Raw genomic sequence first — 18,965 nt, forward strand, 5'->3', positions numbered from 1 at the left:
TGCTTCTTTCACTATTTTAGCTAGAGTTCTAAAACAACAACATACATCTCAAAAATTTGTACAAGCTGGATGGAATTGACTTCAGAAATTCTCCTGTAATGCTGAACATTCGCCACCTGGTAGACACTGAATATTTCAATATTCATTCGCTGTTCATGAAGCACTTAATATAGCTATATTTTGACATAAAAAGATGCTCAACTTCAATATTTGACTTCATCACTGACATGCAATAGTATCTGGGGTCTGACAGGGAGGGCTTATAAGATTTCAAATTTGATATCTGGCAAAAGCAAGGACACAGTCAAATGAGAGCCATTGTGGAGTAGTGGTTAGAGGCCTGGAAGATTAGGGTTCAAATCCCTACTCAGCCATAAAGCTCACTGGGTGACCTTGGACCAGTCACTCAATCTCAGACTATCCTATCTCATTATTTTTGTGCAAATTTGAAAAACAAATCTATAATTTTACAAATCTCTCGATTTCATTTTCCTTCTCTCCCCCAGATTCAAATGCAACCCAATCAAATTACATGGTGGACGGAATTGGGAGAGATTTTGACTCCAGACTTGCATCCAAAGAATTCCTTTCTGAAAATGCTATCACCCATAAACTTTTGGAAAAGACACCAGACTCAAAAGAATCAGTCCAGAACAAGACGGCAAACAGCATCTTTTCTCCAAGGGACCCTGTTAACTCTGTTGGTTCGCACATGGACAGCCTTTATGTTGATTATGATGACAGTGATGATATGATCGCTTATGCCGTCAACAGCAGCTTCCTGGAGCTGAGCAGTGACAAAACTATCAACACATCTTCAGAGACTCAGTTTCCAAATGCCACCATCTTGGTCACTAGTCCTCAAGGGAACAGAACCCACAAAACAAGGTAAGAGGCCTTGAGGTGTTCCTCTGCAACTGAGATTTGATCTACTATATTTCATCCACTGGAGACATTGGGTTGTATCCAATGTTAATCCTACTCAGAGTAGAACCCATTGGAAATCGCTGCATGTGACCAAATTAGGCACATTAATGCCAATAGGTCTACTGTGAGTACAACTTTGCTGGATCAAAACACATTGCCCTTCCTTTAAAGCTTGGTTCTGTGTTGGTGTTCCGTGTTGGTTCTGATTGTGGCTACTTGGTGTCAAAGGAAGATCCAATACACATGCTGAGGGGCACACTGCATTGATAGTTGGATCAGGATCGACCAAAATGGCTTTATTGTTAAGTTTAGACTTAAGCAAGGAGAAACAGTCTAGACTAGGTTTACATGGGCATGTTTTTCTGTGTTATTTTTGACATCCTCCTGGTTTTTACGTCAGTGGGGAGAGGAGAAATTCACATTTTGATGGGACTGCCCCAAATCCATAGTTTCCAAAACAATCCACCAGCTGAACCTCAGCTCCCCTTCAAAATTCTCCCATCTACAAACTTTGCCACACAGTTTTTCAACCAACACAAACTCAAAAATGCTACATTGAGGGAGGGAGTTTGCTTTAAAATGTGTATAGTCATGAAAATAGCATTTAATATGTGAGGGGAAATTCCGTACAAAGCAATAAAAGCACAAATTGATGGAGAAATTTGGCAAGCTAAACTTACAGTTGGAGAAACAGGAATCCAAACTGATGGACTCTGCTCATCCCCACTGATACGGTTAACTAGCCAAACCATTTTAAAATATCTCCCTCCCCCACACCCAGCTCCTAGGAATGTCATTGCAATATCTGTTCGGTTGGTGCTTAAAAAAAACCAAAAACTTTAATAACAACAAAATATGCTCTTGGTTTAACTTTGGTCTGGTGCCTTGATTTCCACCCCGTGCCTAATAATTACCATACCACAATTCCCAGTCTGGTGAGTTAGCTGGGAGAAAGGCTGTTTTAGTGAATGCAGCTCAGATTACTAGGAAGTTTCGCTTGGTGTATGTGACGAGGACCACAGGACGGGCTGAGTTGCTTGCTTTGCTCACTTCTCTTCCTTCTGTCGGTGTCGGCTAAGCTTCTCCCACCTGGTACCCTCCAGATGGTTTAGACTGCAACTCCTATCAGTTCCCAGGGCTATTTCAAGACATATGGAGGGCACCAGGTGGGCAAAGAAAGGCTGGCATTCTCTCGGCACAGGCAGCCCAAGAAATGACAGTGAACTCAATTACAGAGCTGCAGGCATTTAAGTGTTAGATTAATCAGCTCACAGCAGTCAACTAATCAACCAACACAGCACAAACCTATACAAATACCTACTTTGACACTTCAGTTGATTGCCTAGAAGAGGGGTGTTTCATTCCCACGATTAAAAAGTAAGAGTACTAGCTTTTTCACCTTTTTTTGGGTGGAAATATTTGAGATCTGCTGGTAGCACTAGGGAATGAGAAAAGGAGGTCTCCTTCGGTTATTTCTTCTTCTTCTTCTAAAAACGAAGGGTCATTTTTTGCTTATTAAAGACAAATACTCTGCCTCATTTCCTTTAGTGTCTCAGAGAGTCGCCCCCATGCAGGGTTTGAAAACGGTCCAACTGTGTTGCTACTCTTCAACTGTTAAATAGGTTAATCACAAACCTTTTAACAGATTGACTTTAAAAAAAACCTGTAATGGTTTAAGTAGCAAAATACAGTGGTACCTCGGGTTACATACGCTTCAGGTTACAGACTCCGCTAACCCCGAAATAGTACCTCGGGTTAAGAACTTTGCTTCAGGATGAGAACAGAAATCATGCTCTGGCGGCGTGATGGCAGCGGGAGGCCCCATTAGCTAAAGTGGTGCTTCAGGTTAAGAACAGTTTCAGGTTAAGAACGGACCTCCGTAACGAATTAAGTATGTAACCAGAGGCACCACTGTATATGTAGATTTATTTGGAAATAAGGCCCACAGAGTTAAGTGTGGCTTAACCCCAACTCAGTGCACCTCCAAAAGATTTTTTGTTGATGTCTAGAAACATAACAACCCATAATACCCCTTGGGAAACAACACCTCTGTCCTTTTCTCTTTATCATTTGTACATTCATAAAATAAACCAAAACGGGCCAGGTCAGAGCTTCTTCTATCCAGAAATGATGACAGGCAACATGATTTGGCAATTCAGAGACAGCTGAGTTTTCTCCATACTGTATTCTCAGTCCATTTTGCAAAAAGACAGCAGTTCTGTTTGGTTTTTTTAAAAAATGAATTACAAATGTAGTTTTCAATGCATACTTATTGCACACAGGGACATAGGAAGCTGCCTTATACAGAATCAGATTGTGGGCTCATCTGTCACTATGGGAGGGAGGGATATAAATCAAATTATTACCATTCTATTATTATTCTTCCTTCTACTGGATATTGTCCCCTTCAGTTTCAGTAGCATATTATTATTATTAATAGTAATAATTAATTAGCATAATAATAATAATAATAATAATAATAATAATAATAATAATAATAATAATTTAATTTATACCCCGCTCTCCCCTGCCAAAACCGTGCTCAGAGTGGCTAACATCAAATATATGACACATTACCATAAAATCAAACAATCAATTAAAATACATCTTAAAATCAAGTCAGAATCAAAGTGAAATCCAATCATATGGCAACCTGCAAAGTAGGAATGAGGACCTTAAATGCTCACCAGGCCTAACTGTTTATATTGATCTTATATGAGCCTGTGAGAAAGGTTGGGGGGGGCACTTTCATGCAAATTCTTATAAGGAGAGAGGGGAAGTCAGACTGGACCCTGACCAAAGGCCTGGTGGAACAGCTCTGTCTTGCAGGCCCTGTGGAAAGTTGTCAAATCCCACAAGGCCCTGGTCTCTTGTGACGGAGCATTCCACTAGGCCAGGTCCACAGCTGAAAAGGCCTTGGCCCTGGTCAAGGCCAGTCTAATTTCCTGATAAGAAATACATTGGAAAACAAAAAGAGACAACTCCTAGCAGGGGTTGATTTATTACCTAGGACACAACTCCTTTATAATATGATTGTGGGACATTCAGAAAGTAGAAAACAATGCAGCAATGTAAGAACATGAATCATTCCCAAAATGTAATAATAAACAAGCCTCTTCCATATGTAGGTTAAGCATGTATACATGCATGTATATTGGAACTGGAAATCTTTTCACCACAGATCAAACATGTAGGCTGAGGGACATTTTCATCTCTAGTCTGTGAAACCGAGATGCAGATAGCCAGCCACATATTGTCAACAAACTTTCTCCCCCCCCCTTTTTTTTTGAGGTTTGCTTGGGCCTGCTACTGGTGTGGAATTAAATGAGTCTTCTGCAGCAACGTCTATCCATATTCTGCAATATATCTATCTCTATATCTAGTCTGAAATGTCTAAATGTTTCTTTGTCCTTGAATCATCCCGCCACATTTGCCATCCTCTTCTGACACCCCAGTGCGGTGTACCTCTGCTCTAACCACTACACCACGCTGACTCTGAACACAGGCTCATTCTAGCAATCATTCATTACACAAGCATCAAGGTAAACACAGAGAAAGGGTTGCATTCTGATTATAATTCTAGCACTTTTCTGACTTTTCTATTCCATTTTCTAACATTCCATTCATGCCACACTACCTGTGACTTTATGGAGCTGTGCCTTTTTTGACTGTCATCTTGGCACTGTAGGATTGGCAGGAATCTCAGGGTTCATCTAGTCCAGCCCCGTGCAATGCATGTCATGCTGGATTTCATTCTCACCAATGGGTGTGGTGTGATGTAACAACAAACTTTCATAGGAAAACAGTGGCACTCTCCTGCCCTTTCTGCACACACATGCCTTTGTCCCCCCACGAATCTCCTATGAAAACAACAGGAAAGCATTCTAATCTGGTATAACTACCCAAATTCCTTCACTTTACTCCTGCAATTTTCCGGGCTAAGGGTACTTACTGAAAACTGATTCTTTTTATTCCTTTTTTAAAACCTAGAATCAAATCATACAGAAACAAGTGCTAAACATGAGTGCTAGATTTCCATAAGTGGCTTTTATGTCATATGAAAGCTTAAATATACAGTCATACTCATGTTGCGTCTGCTTCAGGTTGTGTTTTTTCGGGTTGTGAACTGCCAAAACACGGAAGTTTCTGGAAGTAACCGGAATGGGTTACTTCCAGGTTTCGGCAGTCGCGCATGCGCAGAGGCGCCAAATCGCAACTGCGCATGTGCAGACACAGGTTGCGAACGCTGCAGGTTGCGAACGTGCATCCTGCACGGATCACATTCGCAACCCAAGTGCCCACTGTAATACGGAAATTAACAGGGAAATGGAATAACTTGCCATGCGGAGGCAACCATAGTTTAGGACCTTATTATGATATCACTGTTTTTCCTTGAAGATTCAGGACAGATAAAAGAAAGTAATTATTCATGCAGTGCAGAGTTTAACTAAGGAACTCCCTCCCACGGGAGGCAGTGATTGCAGCCAGAGAGAGAGAAATGTTTTTGAGGCATTGCCATGCATGGTCTCACCCAAAGAGGAGGGGAAGATGGATGTTACCTCCTGGGCCTTTCTGAAAGGTTTGACACTGGTGCCAAGACTTCCTGGCCACTTTATAGTACAGCATACCTGGTTCTGTTCCATGCCAAGGACTCAAACCGCACCTTTTTGGACCCTCTGTGTCTAGTGATCAGGGGTATTGGATTGAGTGCAAACTATCTGATATATTTATATACATATATTTGTCATTGAAAACTTGAACTGTTTCTCTTTGTGGGTGTTTTTATCCCATTCTCTCTATTTCTAGACAGTTGAAGCTCTGCCTCTAACCAGGCTGGGGAGTCTGCTTGGGGAATCAGGACAGGTATGTTGGATTATAGCCAAATGATCCCAAACCTTAAAATTTAAAATTTTTTGCACCCCTCACAAAAATTATTATTTCCCCCCTCTTATTTTGATACAGCACAACAAGCAGCCTAAAGCACCCTCCCCAATCCCAATTAGATGAAAACTATTAATTATTATTATTTTTCCTCCCCGTCAATATTTTTAATGTGAGGAAGTATTGGGGGGTGGAAAATCAACCCGTCATTTGATTTGTCCTCTCTCATTGTGTAGAAACCGGTTGAAGCTGTTCCGAAAGGGCCAGAATATGAGCCCAGCTGATATGTACAGGTGGAAACTATCCTCCCATGAACCCTGCAGTTCTACCTGCACCACAGGTAAGCCTGAGGGGATGAGCTCGGCAAGGGGCCCCCTCACCCCAAGAATGGGAAGAGAGGAAGCAAATTGCTAAATCCCATATGCACAAACTGAAGCACCTGTTCCCTCTGAAATCTGTGCTGCTCCAAATTTTGTAATGCAGTTCTCTGATCAAAGAATGAATATATAAATGTGTATGTTAGGTTTTTTTATCACTTAAAATGCACCATCAGCAACATTCTTGTCCATATTAATTAATATATTAATAATATTATCAGTGGCGATCATAATGAGCCTGGGATCTTTTTCATGCAAAAAGCAGATGCTCTAAACACTGAGCATTCTGTGATTCTTGCATTGCAGGGGATTGGACTAGATTACTCGGGGGTATCTTTCAACTCTACCATTCTATGATTCTGATGGTTTATTTATTTCATTTATATCCCCTCTTTTCTTTCAAGATGGTTCTTCCCCTCCTCATTCAATCCCCACAACAACCCTGTAAAGAAGATTAGGCTGAAAGGCAGTGACTGGCCCAATGAGCTTTGTGGCCAAGTCAGGATTTGAACCCTGGACTCCTAGGTCCTAGTCTGACAATCTAACCACTACACCACACTGACTATTATTACTATAAGGTCCCTGGGCAGGCACATCCATTAGCACAAGGACTGGATTCCCTCCTGGGGCTACATGCCAGTGTTATGGGAGGAACATAAACCAAAATGGACTGAGCAACAGATGCAACCCTTGCCATTGTACAGAAGGCAGCATCCCAATCTGTGCAGAATTCAGTTTCCGAACTCACATCTCCCAATCCAAGCAAACCATTTGCATTTCTATTAGGTCCATGGAAGGCACCTCTGGTGCAGTTTGGGCCACAATTTGGCAAACTTGACAGGGTTCTGCTGGACTGAAATGGGGGAAGGCTTGCACCCACCTAATGTTTAATTGACCCTTTTCAACCTGAATTAAACATGGTCAATGGTAAGGCGAGAAGGATATATGCAGGCTACTTAGTCTCCTTTTGCCCCATCTCCTTGCCACCTGTCCATAAGCACCCTTTTTTCCAGTCCTGGGTCACTCCAGGTAGGTCCACCCAGGGCAATCCAGGGGTGTCAAGACCCAGTCCAGACACATTCCAGAATGCCCCAAAACTGTCTGATTTGGTTTGTGATCTGAGATTTCTCCAAGACAGATAGATGGCCTTAATGTCACAGTTCGAGGCTCCCTTCTGGGCAGGGAGAAACACTCAGAGGGAAGGTACAGCGCAGGTCTGGCAAAGGGTGTGGCCTGGAGAGAAGTATGGCTATGGGAACATCCTGAGGGCCTCATAGATAGCCCTGGAGGGCCACATTCCAACAGAATGTTCAAGATGCAGGAGAACAAAAGGTACACAGCGCATAGTTAAACTGCGGAACTCCCTCCCTCAGGAGGAAATGATGGCCAATAACTTGGATGACTTTAAAAGGCGATTAGACAAATTCATAAAGGAGGAGAGAGTTAGAGACAGCAATGCGTCTGAAAGCCAGTTGCTGGAAACTGCAGGAGGGGAGAAGGCTCTTGTGGTCAGATCCATAGCTGTCAACGTTTCCCTTTTCTTGCCAGGAATCCTATTCAGAATAAGAGAATTTCCCTTAAAAAAAAGGAAAACGTTGACAGCTATGGTCAGGTCCTGTTTGCAGGTTCGCCACTGGCATCTGGCTTTCCACCGTAAGAACAGTTATGGGTCGTTGGCTTGATCCAGCAGAGCTCTTCTTATAAAGGTTTATTGTGATAGCAGAACCTCTGTGTCTAGGGAGAGTATACCTCTGAATACAAGGTAATTGGAGAATATTCTTGCACTCTGATCCTACTTCCATTTGGAGCACCTGGTTGGCAACTGTGAGAACAGGGTGCTGGAGTGGATGGGCTCACTTTGGCCTGATCCTGCAGGGCCCTTCTTATGTTCTTATTCCTGAGGCTTCCTATGCCTAAGGCAGGGCATGGGAACCAAGAGTGTTCTGGGAAAGTCTTCCTGTGAAAAGTGGTGCAGAGTAAGATAGAAGGTAGGGCAGAGACTGTTGATGGGGCAGAAGACCTTGAGGAGGTGGGGCTGGAGGAGCGAATGTCACAGATTCCGTATTGGGCAGTTTCCAATGTTCCCGTGATGCAAATCACTGGTCCTTATAGCTCCATATTGCCAACACTGATTCCAGTGGCTGGAAGCTAGAATCCAGTACATCTGTAGGGCTGCAGGTATGTCCCTCCTCCCTGATCCACACTGACCTGTCTAAATACAGGTGTGATGTCCACCTATGCCATGTGCATCCGCTATGATGGAATTGAAGTGGACGACATGTACTGTGATGCAATGACCCGCCCTGAGCCAGTCCATGAATTCTGTGCAGGAAGGGAATGCCAACCAAGGTAAGATTATGATGTCAGGTGATTGACAGGTTGGTGGCCTCTCACCTTGTTGTTAACGGCACCTAACTCCCTTGCTGCCTTAATGCTTCGTCTGCTTCGTCTACTCACCTAGAATTGTGAGTTCAGTGTTATGGGTCTTATTCTGTGAAACCCCCTTCCTAGTTTCTCCTAGCTTCTGTTCAGTCTATTAGATCAGGAGAGCCTTATTTTTTTATTTTTAAAAAATGCAATGGGTTTTGGCTCAATTACTTGACTGCAACAAATTCCAGAAAGCAGAAATTTAAAAAGCGGAATGAGGTCAGATGATGATGATGATTGATTACACTGCCTTTACCCTAAAGTAAAGGGTATTTGTACCCTATCCTTTAGCCAAAAGGGCTCCCTGGAACAGCTTACATATGGTCAATTAAGACAAGACAGTCCCCGCAGGCTTACAATCACAACAACAACAACAACAACAACAACACACACACACACACACACACGGGAAAAGGGACAAGGAGGGAAAAGGAAAACCAAAACCAATTTCTCAGGCACCAATTTCTAAACCAATTTCTGTGGGAAAGGAGTTCCACAGCTTGGAACTGCCACAGAGAATGCCCTCTCCACGCCTGCCAACCCCCAAAAGATTCTGAGGGCACAGGGACTACCAAGGGGGCCCCCTCTGCCGATCTTGGTTCCTGAGGGGTCTGTAGGGACATTTAGGCAGCAGGCAGCTGTGAGCACATTTCCTTTCTTGAGGTTTGCCCCCATCACCTCCTTCTATCCTGAAGTGCCCCCTTCCCTCCAACATAGGTGGGAGACAAGTAGCTGGAGTGAGTGCTCCAGGACCTGCGGTGAAGGCTACCAGTTCCGCATTGTCCGATGCTGGAAGATGATCTCACCTGGGTTCGACAGTTCCGTCTACAGCGACCTGTGTGAATCTGCTGACATCACCCGTCCAGAAGAGAGGAAGATCTGCAAAAACCCAGCCTGCGGGCCGCAGTGGGAGATGTCTGAGTGGTCAGAGGTAAATCTGCAGAAGGGAAAATTTTTTGACAGGGAAGGATTTAGGCTTGGAGTTAGCTGACCTTAGGAATGGCCGAATCTGTCCATTATCTTTCCAATCGTAAGTTCATTTTGTCCTGCTTCCACACATCTTTTCAAAAGTATTTTATTTTTTAAAATAAAAGTCCTCTTGAAAATTCATAAGCATTTTAGGGCCCGCTTCTCCTTATAGTAATTTTTTGAAGCAATTTGTATGTTTGTTTCATTGATATATGTTTTTGGGGAACACACTTTACCCTGATATAAGCGCATCTTGTACACATTTTGGGATTTGTTTGCTTTGAGGAATTGTGCAGCAAAAGTCTGAACTCCAGAGGGTAACTTTGTAGCCTGTGCTCTGTGGCCCTTTTGGCAGGCACAAAAGGGGCATCTATGGAAGCAGAGCCCCTCCTGCTGGTGGAGAACCACCAACTGCCCAGCACCCTAAATCTTCCCAGCAGCAGAAATCGGATGTCAGGATTGCTCTGTAAAACAAACAAGTGGACTAGACAGGCCATTGGCCTGATGCAGAAGGCTCTCCTTAGCTCTGCCTGAACACCACAGAATTATTGTGCCACCTGTGCAGTAGGGTGGGGGCAAGCAATGCCCCCCCCCAAGGCGAGACTTGTATTGCCATTTCTCCAGCATGCACACTCCTGAAGGCTGAATAAGAGCATCTTGGGGCAACCGGTCTGCTGGATAGAGAGCACTTGGCATGCCAAGATCGCCCTCCTTCGTCCCCGAGAGAGAGCTTGGATATGGTTCTGGTTCATACTTGAAATTCCCCTTCCATACTGAGTGCCAGCGGTAAATGCTTGGCTGCCAGCCTTTCCCACTGAAATCCTGCTGTGTTCTTTGCTTTTATAGGATGTTTTTTATTCCTCCCCCCTCCCACCACCACCCCACAAAAGAAACACACATCCACCCACACTCTGGTATAAAAAAAAAATGGATTGTTTCTCCCCATGCTGAACTGAGCGATTTTTAAAAAGAGAGTCTTGATTGTGTTAAGCTACCTATTTTATGCATTTTGGTAGGTGTCAAGCCGAGATCATTGGAGCGCAGGGGTCCTTCCTCCAGCCAAAAAAGCAACACTAATTTAATTTTGATCCAGCAGGCGAAGTTCAAGCCAAGCCAGCTTCAGACCTTGGCTTCCTTTTTCCCATCCAAAAAAATAATAATGAGCAGCATCTCGTACCACCCTGTACCACCCCCCAAGTCCCAAAGAGATAAGTGGATTACTGTATCAGGAGTGTTGGGTGCTGATTGCCACGTTCTGCTGTTGTCATCACTTTTGTCACAGTATAAATATGCACCAAACAGACTTGCATAATGCAACACCTGTGTGATTGCAACCCCACTCTGCATAATACTGGTGGGTTTGTGTCATTTGAGACAGGACTTGGGGCTCAGCGGCTGCGTTCATGTGCTGGATGGAGATGTCACACTGAAGATCAAACTCGGAATGTGGGGCCACTTAAGTCCAAATTCCAAATATGTCCCCAGGCCTCTCTGTCTAGCCCTTGTGACACTCATAGGCCACAGCTCCTCTTCCCAGGCCAGACCTTCACAAACCCTTTACTTTACACACGCTGGTTTTTTGCCTGGCTGGAATGTGTAATTGAACTCTGATAATTCCTCTTGCTTCTCTGGATGTTGGGTAGAGAGGTTTGTTTGTGAAGGCTAATTTACTGTACAGGTAAAACCACACCCCCTCTAGCCCCCATCCAGGGAAGCAAGAGGCATTATCAGAGTTAATACCTGCCCTGTTGGAGGCAGAATACTAGGTGCATTTTTCTGGAGGTATGCAGGGGTACGCATACCCCTAAACATTTTGTGAATCTTTGTACTTTTGCCAGTTTACTGTATTTATTTTCCCCGATTTGAACTATAAAATGGTGATTTTCTTGAGTCAAAATGAGAGTACCCATAAACATTTTTTAAAAAGAAAAAAAAGCACTGAGTATACCTATGAGGGCCAGTTTCTGCGGATCACGGGGGGAAAGTTGTGCTGTTGTGCTCAGGTGCTACTTTGGGGCTTTCCACTGCAGTATCTAGTTGGCCACTGTGTGTAAGATGGGCCTCCTTTGGCCTGTTCCAGCATACTCGTTCTTAACTTTTTATGTTCTTACATGTCATATCCTCCAAATGTCCTGGAAAAACAGGGACATCCCATTTTTTTTCTCGCCAGAGAATGGCAGCCATTTTAGGCACAGTGATCTCGCGTGATTTAATGTCACAATTCTCCCCCTCTCAAAAGTGCTTTTTCCCAGGGCTGTGATCTTATGCAGCACACATTTTGGTGTGCCATGTCTGGAAAAAGTACTTTTTGGGTGGGAAATTGTGGTGCAAAATCACACAAGATCATGGCTCCCAAAATGGCCACTATGCTCTCACAAGAAAAAAACAGGAAGATGTTTTCCAGGAATTTGCTGTTGTGGCACTGGAGACTATGACATGTTTAGTTCAAGGGTATATTCCAGATAGGCAGAAAGGAGAGTTAATGAAGGGTGTGGCCTGAAAAGAGAGGGTGTGACTTGGGGAGAGTTCTGAGGGCCAGAGAAAGAGGTCTGGAGGGCCATTTTGCTCCCACCTGGAACCTGAGCTTCCCCACTTCTTCCTTATGGAAATCTTCATGTCATTTCTTGGTCAGGCCTGACTCCTGGGGTGCTCCCTGTCTCTGTCAGAAACACAAGCTCTTCGGTCAGATTCTTGCCATCTCAATCACTTCCTGTTCCCTTTCTCCCTTCCCCCAGTGTACAGCCAAGTGCGGTGAGAGGAGTATTGTCAGCAGAGACATCCGGTGTTCAGAAGAAGAGAGGCTGTGTGATGCTAGCACCAGGCCCCTGGCGGAGAAGAATTGCAGTGGTGCCCCCTGTGACAGACAATGGACTGTCTCTGACTGGGGACCGGTGAGTCCACAAGGGTATGTGGGGAGGGAACCATCTGCAAATGGAGGCAGGGGAGTTGGGGGAGAACCAGCTATAAATGAAAAACAAAGTAGGGCGTGTTGTGTGTGTTTACAGCTGGCTAGTCTATCTGGCTGAGGATTTTGCTCATGAAACTCATAAGCAAGGCAGGGAGGCAGCTGCACTCCCTGACTGATTGAACCCAACACCTGCTATCTACAGATATACTGCATTTGTACATGGTGGTTCCACTCATTTAGCTTTGTTAATAGTCACTACGATCTTTGAGAATTCTTGGAGAACAGGTGAGGTCCCTGCAGACTGGAGGCAGGCAAATGTTGTCTCCATCTTCAAAAAGAGGAAAAAGAAGACCCAGGTAACTACCAACCAATGAGCTTGACATCAATACCAGGAAAGGTCCTTGAGCAGATAATTAAACAGTTGGTCTGTGAGCACCTAGAAAAGGTTGCTGTGATTACAAAGACCCAGCATAGGTTTCTGAAAAACAAGTCATGCCAGGTTAATCTCATTTCTTTTTTCAATAGAGTTAAAAGCTTGGTGAAGGCTGTGGACAGAAGATGAAGAGGTAACAGGATTTAGTGAGCAGGGAGAGTCCCTGGCACAAAGAAGTCCAGAATCAGAATCAGAGGCAGAAGCAGGAGAGGAGGGAGGCCAGGAGGCAGAGATGAGTCAGGCTGGTGAAGATGCGAGGGTGTTTCCCCTTCTTGATGTGACAAGCTCCCTTCCCCCTGGCCTCCCAGGACAAAATGAGGTATGAAGAGGGAGGAACAGAGACAGGCATGTCAGTGTAGTCTCAGGTTGCTTGGGAAATACCCAGGGGAGGAGACCTATTGAGAAGTGTTGCTGTGTTCATTAGGCCTGGCGCTCTTGAGCAGACCTTATTTCTTCTAATAAAGAGTAAACATCACTTACTCTGTGTGATTTATTCCCTCCAACTCCTGACACCTTTCCAACTCTACGGTTCTATTATTCTATAGGTTGGTGGCCATCACCGCCTCCTGTGGGAGCAGGTTCCATAGTTTAACTCTGCTCTGGTTGAAGAGGGAGTTACTTTTATCTGTCCTGAATATTCCAACATTGGACATCCACAAGTCCTAGTGTTATGAGAGAGGGAGAAAAACGTCTTTTGTTCCAATTATTTGCCTGGAGTCAGGTGGCTGTTTAAAGCCCCATGCAAAATCCTCACAGCTCTGGGTGGCTGCTCTGTGCAATTACGAGAGAAGACCGGCGTGAGCCAGAGGACCCTGAAGGCTCCTTTTTTGGGTTAGCGTCTGAATTACCCATGTCTGTGGTGTCTGTTTTTGCCATCTGAAAGCTATCGGTTAAGCCAAGCTGGCACAGTTTCCCACAGTGTGGGGATTAAATTGCATTTGTTAGCTGTATGCTTGGCAGACACTCCTTGGCTTCCAGTAAAAAAGCATGTCTCCAGCTGTAAGCACAAGTCCAGCTGCAGACAACTCCTCACCCCTGTCTCCTATAAGGCAGCCATCAGTCCCTGCCAGTTCGGCCGGTATGATGCTGAGGCTAATGAGAGAATGTCTGTGCTGCCCTGGGACTGATGGGAGTTGTAGTCCGAAACATCTAGAGGGCACTGAATGGAGAAGGCTGCTTCAGTGCAGGTTGAAGAACATGAAACCTCTAATTTTCTCTGCTCCTGGACTCAGTTCAGGTGGCAGAGAGAAATAATAGATTCCATGCTCCTAAGCAATGCTGTATGATGCTGGGGCTGATAGGAGTTGTAGTTTTAAACATCTGGAAGGCATGAGGTTGGGAAAGGTTGTCCTACTTCCTTGAGGGTACAGAAGAACAGGTGGCTGTTCCTCCCCTGCTCTGGAAGCCTCTGAAGCAGAGATGGAAACAAATTCATAATTGTTTTTATGACACTGAGTGTGAGAGGGTATGTATGCTGCAGTTTTTTAAGATGAGGCTGGCGGGTGGGTGCAGGAAACATTTTGTAAAAGTTTTGGCTAATGTACACCTTTTTTTCCTTTCTCAGAATTTCTCCTGATAGGATGCATTGCCAAATCCTGTTTTCAGTATCATGCAATTTATGTACACGTTATCCTAATTTTTGCAAGTGATTTCCCCTCTTATAATACTTTTTTTTTTTTGGTGATACTTTCACAAATAGATGCATTTTTACACACACTTTCACTGATGCACTTTTTTCTTCTTCCCAGGAGTATCCCCTATCATATTTTGGCTGTGATGTTTTCACAAATAGATCCATATTTATGGACACTCTCACCTTATGCTCACATTTTTGTACAATGTCTAGCTTAGAAATCTGCACTGCAAAATTAAGATAATTGAAAATTTCAGAGGGTAGCTATGTTTGTGGTTTCTGCTTTATTTTAGGAAGCTGTTAATGAGTTAGGCTTACATTATAATGAAAAGGGGACTAGATTGCTTCCCTATCCATTTTCCAAAGTAATTCACAGGGTTGCATCCAGAGTAATGCTGAGCAACAGATCACATTGCTGTGAGGGTTTCTGCTTGTGCAATGGGACTTCCCCCTTCTCCTCCTGCTCACATACCCCCTTAATTGTTTGGGAGCATGCAGCAGGGAGAAGAGAGGCAGATGTCCTGAGGTGCAAGCTGAAGGGCCATAGCTCAGTGGTAGAGTATTTGCCTTGCATACAGAAGGTCCCAGGTTCATCTCCAAGTGGTATCTGCAGGTAGGGCTGGGAATGTCTGCCGTTTGCTGCAGAGCTGCTGCCAATCAATGTGGACAATACTGGACTAGGTGCTTTTAGTGTAAGGCAGATTCCTATGGTCCAATAGTGCTCGTGCTGACTAGATGTGTTTGTTGGAGACTACCCTGAACCTCCATTCCTGCTTAGGAACTTCAGAGGTGGCTTTGTTGGGTCAGTTCACCAAGTGTTACATGCACACGCAGTCCAGCAGGCCCCAAGTGGTCTTCCAGAAAGAGGTCTGGGGTCTACTAGTAGAATAATCTACCTTCTTGAATCAAAGCTTGCAATGAACTGAATTCACGGCCCAAAACATCCTGTCCTATCATTCCACCTACATTTGGAAATGGGGCAGGATTATGACTTTGAGGAAGCATCCAAACTTTGTCTCAAAGATGACATGCATTTTTAAAAGCCCAAGCTGGTCTAGAATGCAATTGTCTTAGGCTTTGTTTGTCTTTTAAGTGAAATAATCTATGTCACGTGGACTGCCTTCTTGGCTTATTCCCCACCCCGCCATTTTCAATTCAGTGGCAGTGCCTAAAAATAAGCCGTTTCCATGGTGATGGCTGGCAACTGTGAGGAGCTTGTCTCCCAAAAGAAGACCCACAAAGGAACTCTGGGGTTTGTAAATATCAGCCAAGGCAATGCCCCTCCATGCCTCCCTCTTTTTTTTGTAAGCAAAGGGAACGTATTTGCAGACATTTGCATTTTAAATGGGGGCTGGGGAGATCTTTCTGTCGGAGGCCCTGAACTGGTTTGAATTAACAGGCTGGCTTGATGGTCAGGACCTACTGAGATTGTTCTCCTGTGTGATTGCTCCCTGAAAATGAGAATATGCCTAGGGAATGGCTGTAGCTCAGTGCTAGAGCACCTGTTTAGCATGCAGAAGGTCCTAGGTTCAATCCAGGTAGGGCTGGGAATGTGGAGCTTGATGGCCTGACTCAGCAGAGGGACGATTCTTGCATTCCTATTTAAGTCAGACCTTTCTTCATAATGACGAGGACTAGAATCTTGCTTTAGGTTAAGTGGCACAACTCAGTGACATAGCGTCTGCTTTGTACACAAGTAGCTTACAAGAAAGAAACGGGGGTGCATTTCAAACAAACACCACAAAAACTATTTCATAATAACACAGCAACATAATAGCATAGTAACAATTCCATAATAACATAGCAAAGCAAAATTATAATAACATACAAAAACATGTTTCAATACTATAAATATAACAAGATTGCTCAAACAGAATGCAGCATCCAGTGGCCAAAATAACAAAGGAGCTTCGCAGTTTCACCTCAGTCCTAGAAACAAGCATCCCATGACACTTTTAATGTGGAAGGAGAGATTGGTACATTATTTGGGGTGGGTGGGTGTTATCTGAGGTTAGTAGTCAATTCAGCCAAAGAGGCTGAAGTGCCATTGAGTGGATGTTATGCAAATGCACATTTGTGTTTATTACCTTCTTGTCTGTTTATCTTCCAGTGCAGTGGAGGCTGTGGACAGGGGCGGATGATCCGGCACGTCTACTGCAAAACCAGTGATGGCCGTGTGGTGCCAGAATCGCAGTGCAACTTAGAAACCAAGCCACTGGCAATCCATCCCTGTGGGGACAAGAACTGCCCTGCTCACTGGCTCACCCAGGACTGGGAGAGAGTAAGGGAGCCTTTGAGTTTGCTCAAAGAGCAGCATGGTCCACTCTCTAGGCCTAGGGGGCAGGGGGAACCTTTTTTTTTCCTGCCCGAGGACTGCATTCCTTTCTGGTCAACCTTCTGGTGAGGAGTGGGGGTGGGTCCCTGCCAGTGGTGGGAGGAGTCAAAAGTCAAAAAGCAGGTGGAGCACTGAATGCATTTTTTTTTTGTCTTTGTATACTTGGACTATAGAGTTTACCAGGTCAGGAGCATCACAGACCCTGAGAATTCAGGGCCCAAACCAGAGACCTAGGGATGGGCCCTAGAGATGGGAGTTAATTGGGAGAGAGAAGCGGGGAAGGGCAGACCTCTCCAGAATGTCTATGCTATAATATGTCTATGCTATAATTTGCAGCCACTCCTGCCAGGCTGAAGCTTGCAAGCTGCACACACAGTTTTCTTAATATTTTTTATTATTATTATTATTATTATTATTATTATTATTATTATTATTATTATTATTATTAAAGGCCCTCTTACCCACCTGTAAATTCAAGCCCTCCACCTGTCTCCTGGAGGGGCAGACCAACCTGTCAGACCTAGGAGTCTGACAACCCTACTAGGCTAGTTTCTAGACCCATTCTTTTCTGTCCTCTATCAATGCAAGCAAGAGGCACTGTCAGGATTCGATGACACGTGAAGCAAGAGTTTGTGGCCTAGAGAGGGGCCAGAGGTTTGGATTTGGCTCCTATGTCTGGATTTGGCTCCCCACCCTCCTCTTACAGTTTCACTTTGGCTCTCACTCTTACCTTGACAGTGCAATACCACATGCGGCCGGGGGGTCAAGAAGCGAATCGTCCTTTGCCTGGAGATTGTCAACGGGAAGCTCAAAACCCGCAACCCAACTGAATGTGACGTCACCAAGAAGCCAGCTGAGGACACAACCTGCTTTGAACGGCCTTGTTTCAAGTGGTACACGACCCCTTGGTCAGAGGTGAGAAACGGGTGGGGAGGCAGACATGGGTGAACCATGCTGGGAAGACGAAATGGTCCTGTAGAGGACTGTGGTGGGACTGAGCACCCTACGAATCAGAGCTCCGGACAGCTTCCATTCTACCTCTGTTAAAATGAGAATCAGATCACACTACTTCAAGGGGTTGTTGTGCCTGCAAAATTAAAAATATTTTCCCCTTTTGGGAAATCGCAGGATGAACAAGGATCTGTAGTACAGTGGTACCTCGGGTTACATACGCTTCAGGTTACATACGCTTCAGGTTACAGACTCTGCTAACCCAGAAATAGTGCTTCAAGTTAAGAACTTTGCTTCAGGATGAGAACAGAAATTGTGTGGTAGAGGCGCAGCGGCAGTGGGAGACCCTATTAGCTAAAGTGGTACCTCAGGTTAAGAATAGCTTCAGGTTAAGAACAGACCTCCAGAACGAATTAAGTTCTTAACCCGAGGTACCACTGTATTAGGAGCACAATGTAATCAACAGGGAATCGTATCAAGTAGATTTCATATTGGTTGAGTGGCCTGACAGTCATCCGATTCTAGGACTGTCCACAAACATAACCAAACATTAAGTTGTTTATCACTAATGGGTAAACTGCTTTCGCACTGGCAGGCCTAATTAATTGCTTCTCTGGCCTTCTGATGTCCAGACACCATGCACTCCATCACTGCCCTCCCCCTTCCTTGGCTCAGCGGTGAAAAGGAAAGTCTCCCTGTGCTCCACTTTCCTCCCTCCTTCTCCTCCAAAAAAAGCACAGCCAGTTCCGATTACATCTTGGCAGGCCGTGTCCTGCCCGGAGCCACTACAACGGCGGACGGCAGTTCGCCTTGGCTGCGGCACCGACAGCAACTGGGCTCTAATCAGTCCCTGGCAACCGCCTGTGCTGAAGTCTCCACTGGCTGAGCGGCTGCAGGCCTCTGCCTGGTGAGAGCCAGGGGGAAAGAGTTCATTCTGCACTCTGCTCCTCTAAAGGGAATTTGTGCTTCTGCGATGGCTGCCGGGCGTTCTCGGATAACATCGGGGATCGGCCCAATAGCCGCTGGAATGCTGCAGAGCTTTCGGATTCTTGGAGGTGGAGTTAATTAGGCTCCCCAAACATTCTCCCCCCCAAAAAACCCCTCTTCTGCAGTCCCCCCCCCAC

General features: G+C 44.9%; 1 protein-coding gene across 7 annotated transcripts in view; it reads left to right on the plus strand.

Moving 5' to 3' along the window:
* Positions 1–18,965, plus strand: part of ADAMTSL2 (ADAMTS like 2) — a 38,850-nt gene that overhangs the window by 17,011 nt on the left and 2,874 nt on the right. For all 7 annotated transcript variants that reach the window (XM_083722125.1, XM_083722126.1, XM_083722130.1 and 4 more), the window contains 7 exons: positions 507–888; positions 6,045–6,148; positions 8,408–8,534; positions 9,330–9,543; positions 12,317–12,472; positions 16,666–16,836; positions 17,629–17,805. In XM_083722125.1, coding sequence (XP_083578251.1) covers positions 507–888; positions 6,045–6,148; positions 8,408–8,534; positions 9,330–9,543; positions 12,317–12,472; positions 16,666–16,836; positions 17,629–17,805 — 1,331 coding nt within the window. The remainder of the gene's footprint in view (positions 1–506; positions 889–6,044; positions 6,149–8,407; positions 8,535–9,329; positions 9,544–12,316; positions 12,473–16,665; positions 16,837–17,628; positions 17,806–18,965) is intronic.

Source organism: Podarcis gaigeae, assembly GCF_964106915.1.
Source record: "Podarcis gaigeae genome assembly, chromosome: Z".
NCBI classification, from domain to species: domain Eukaryota; kingdom Metazoa; phylum Chordata; class Lepidosauria; order Squamata; family Lacertidae; genus Podarcis; species Podarcis gaigeae.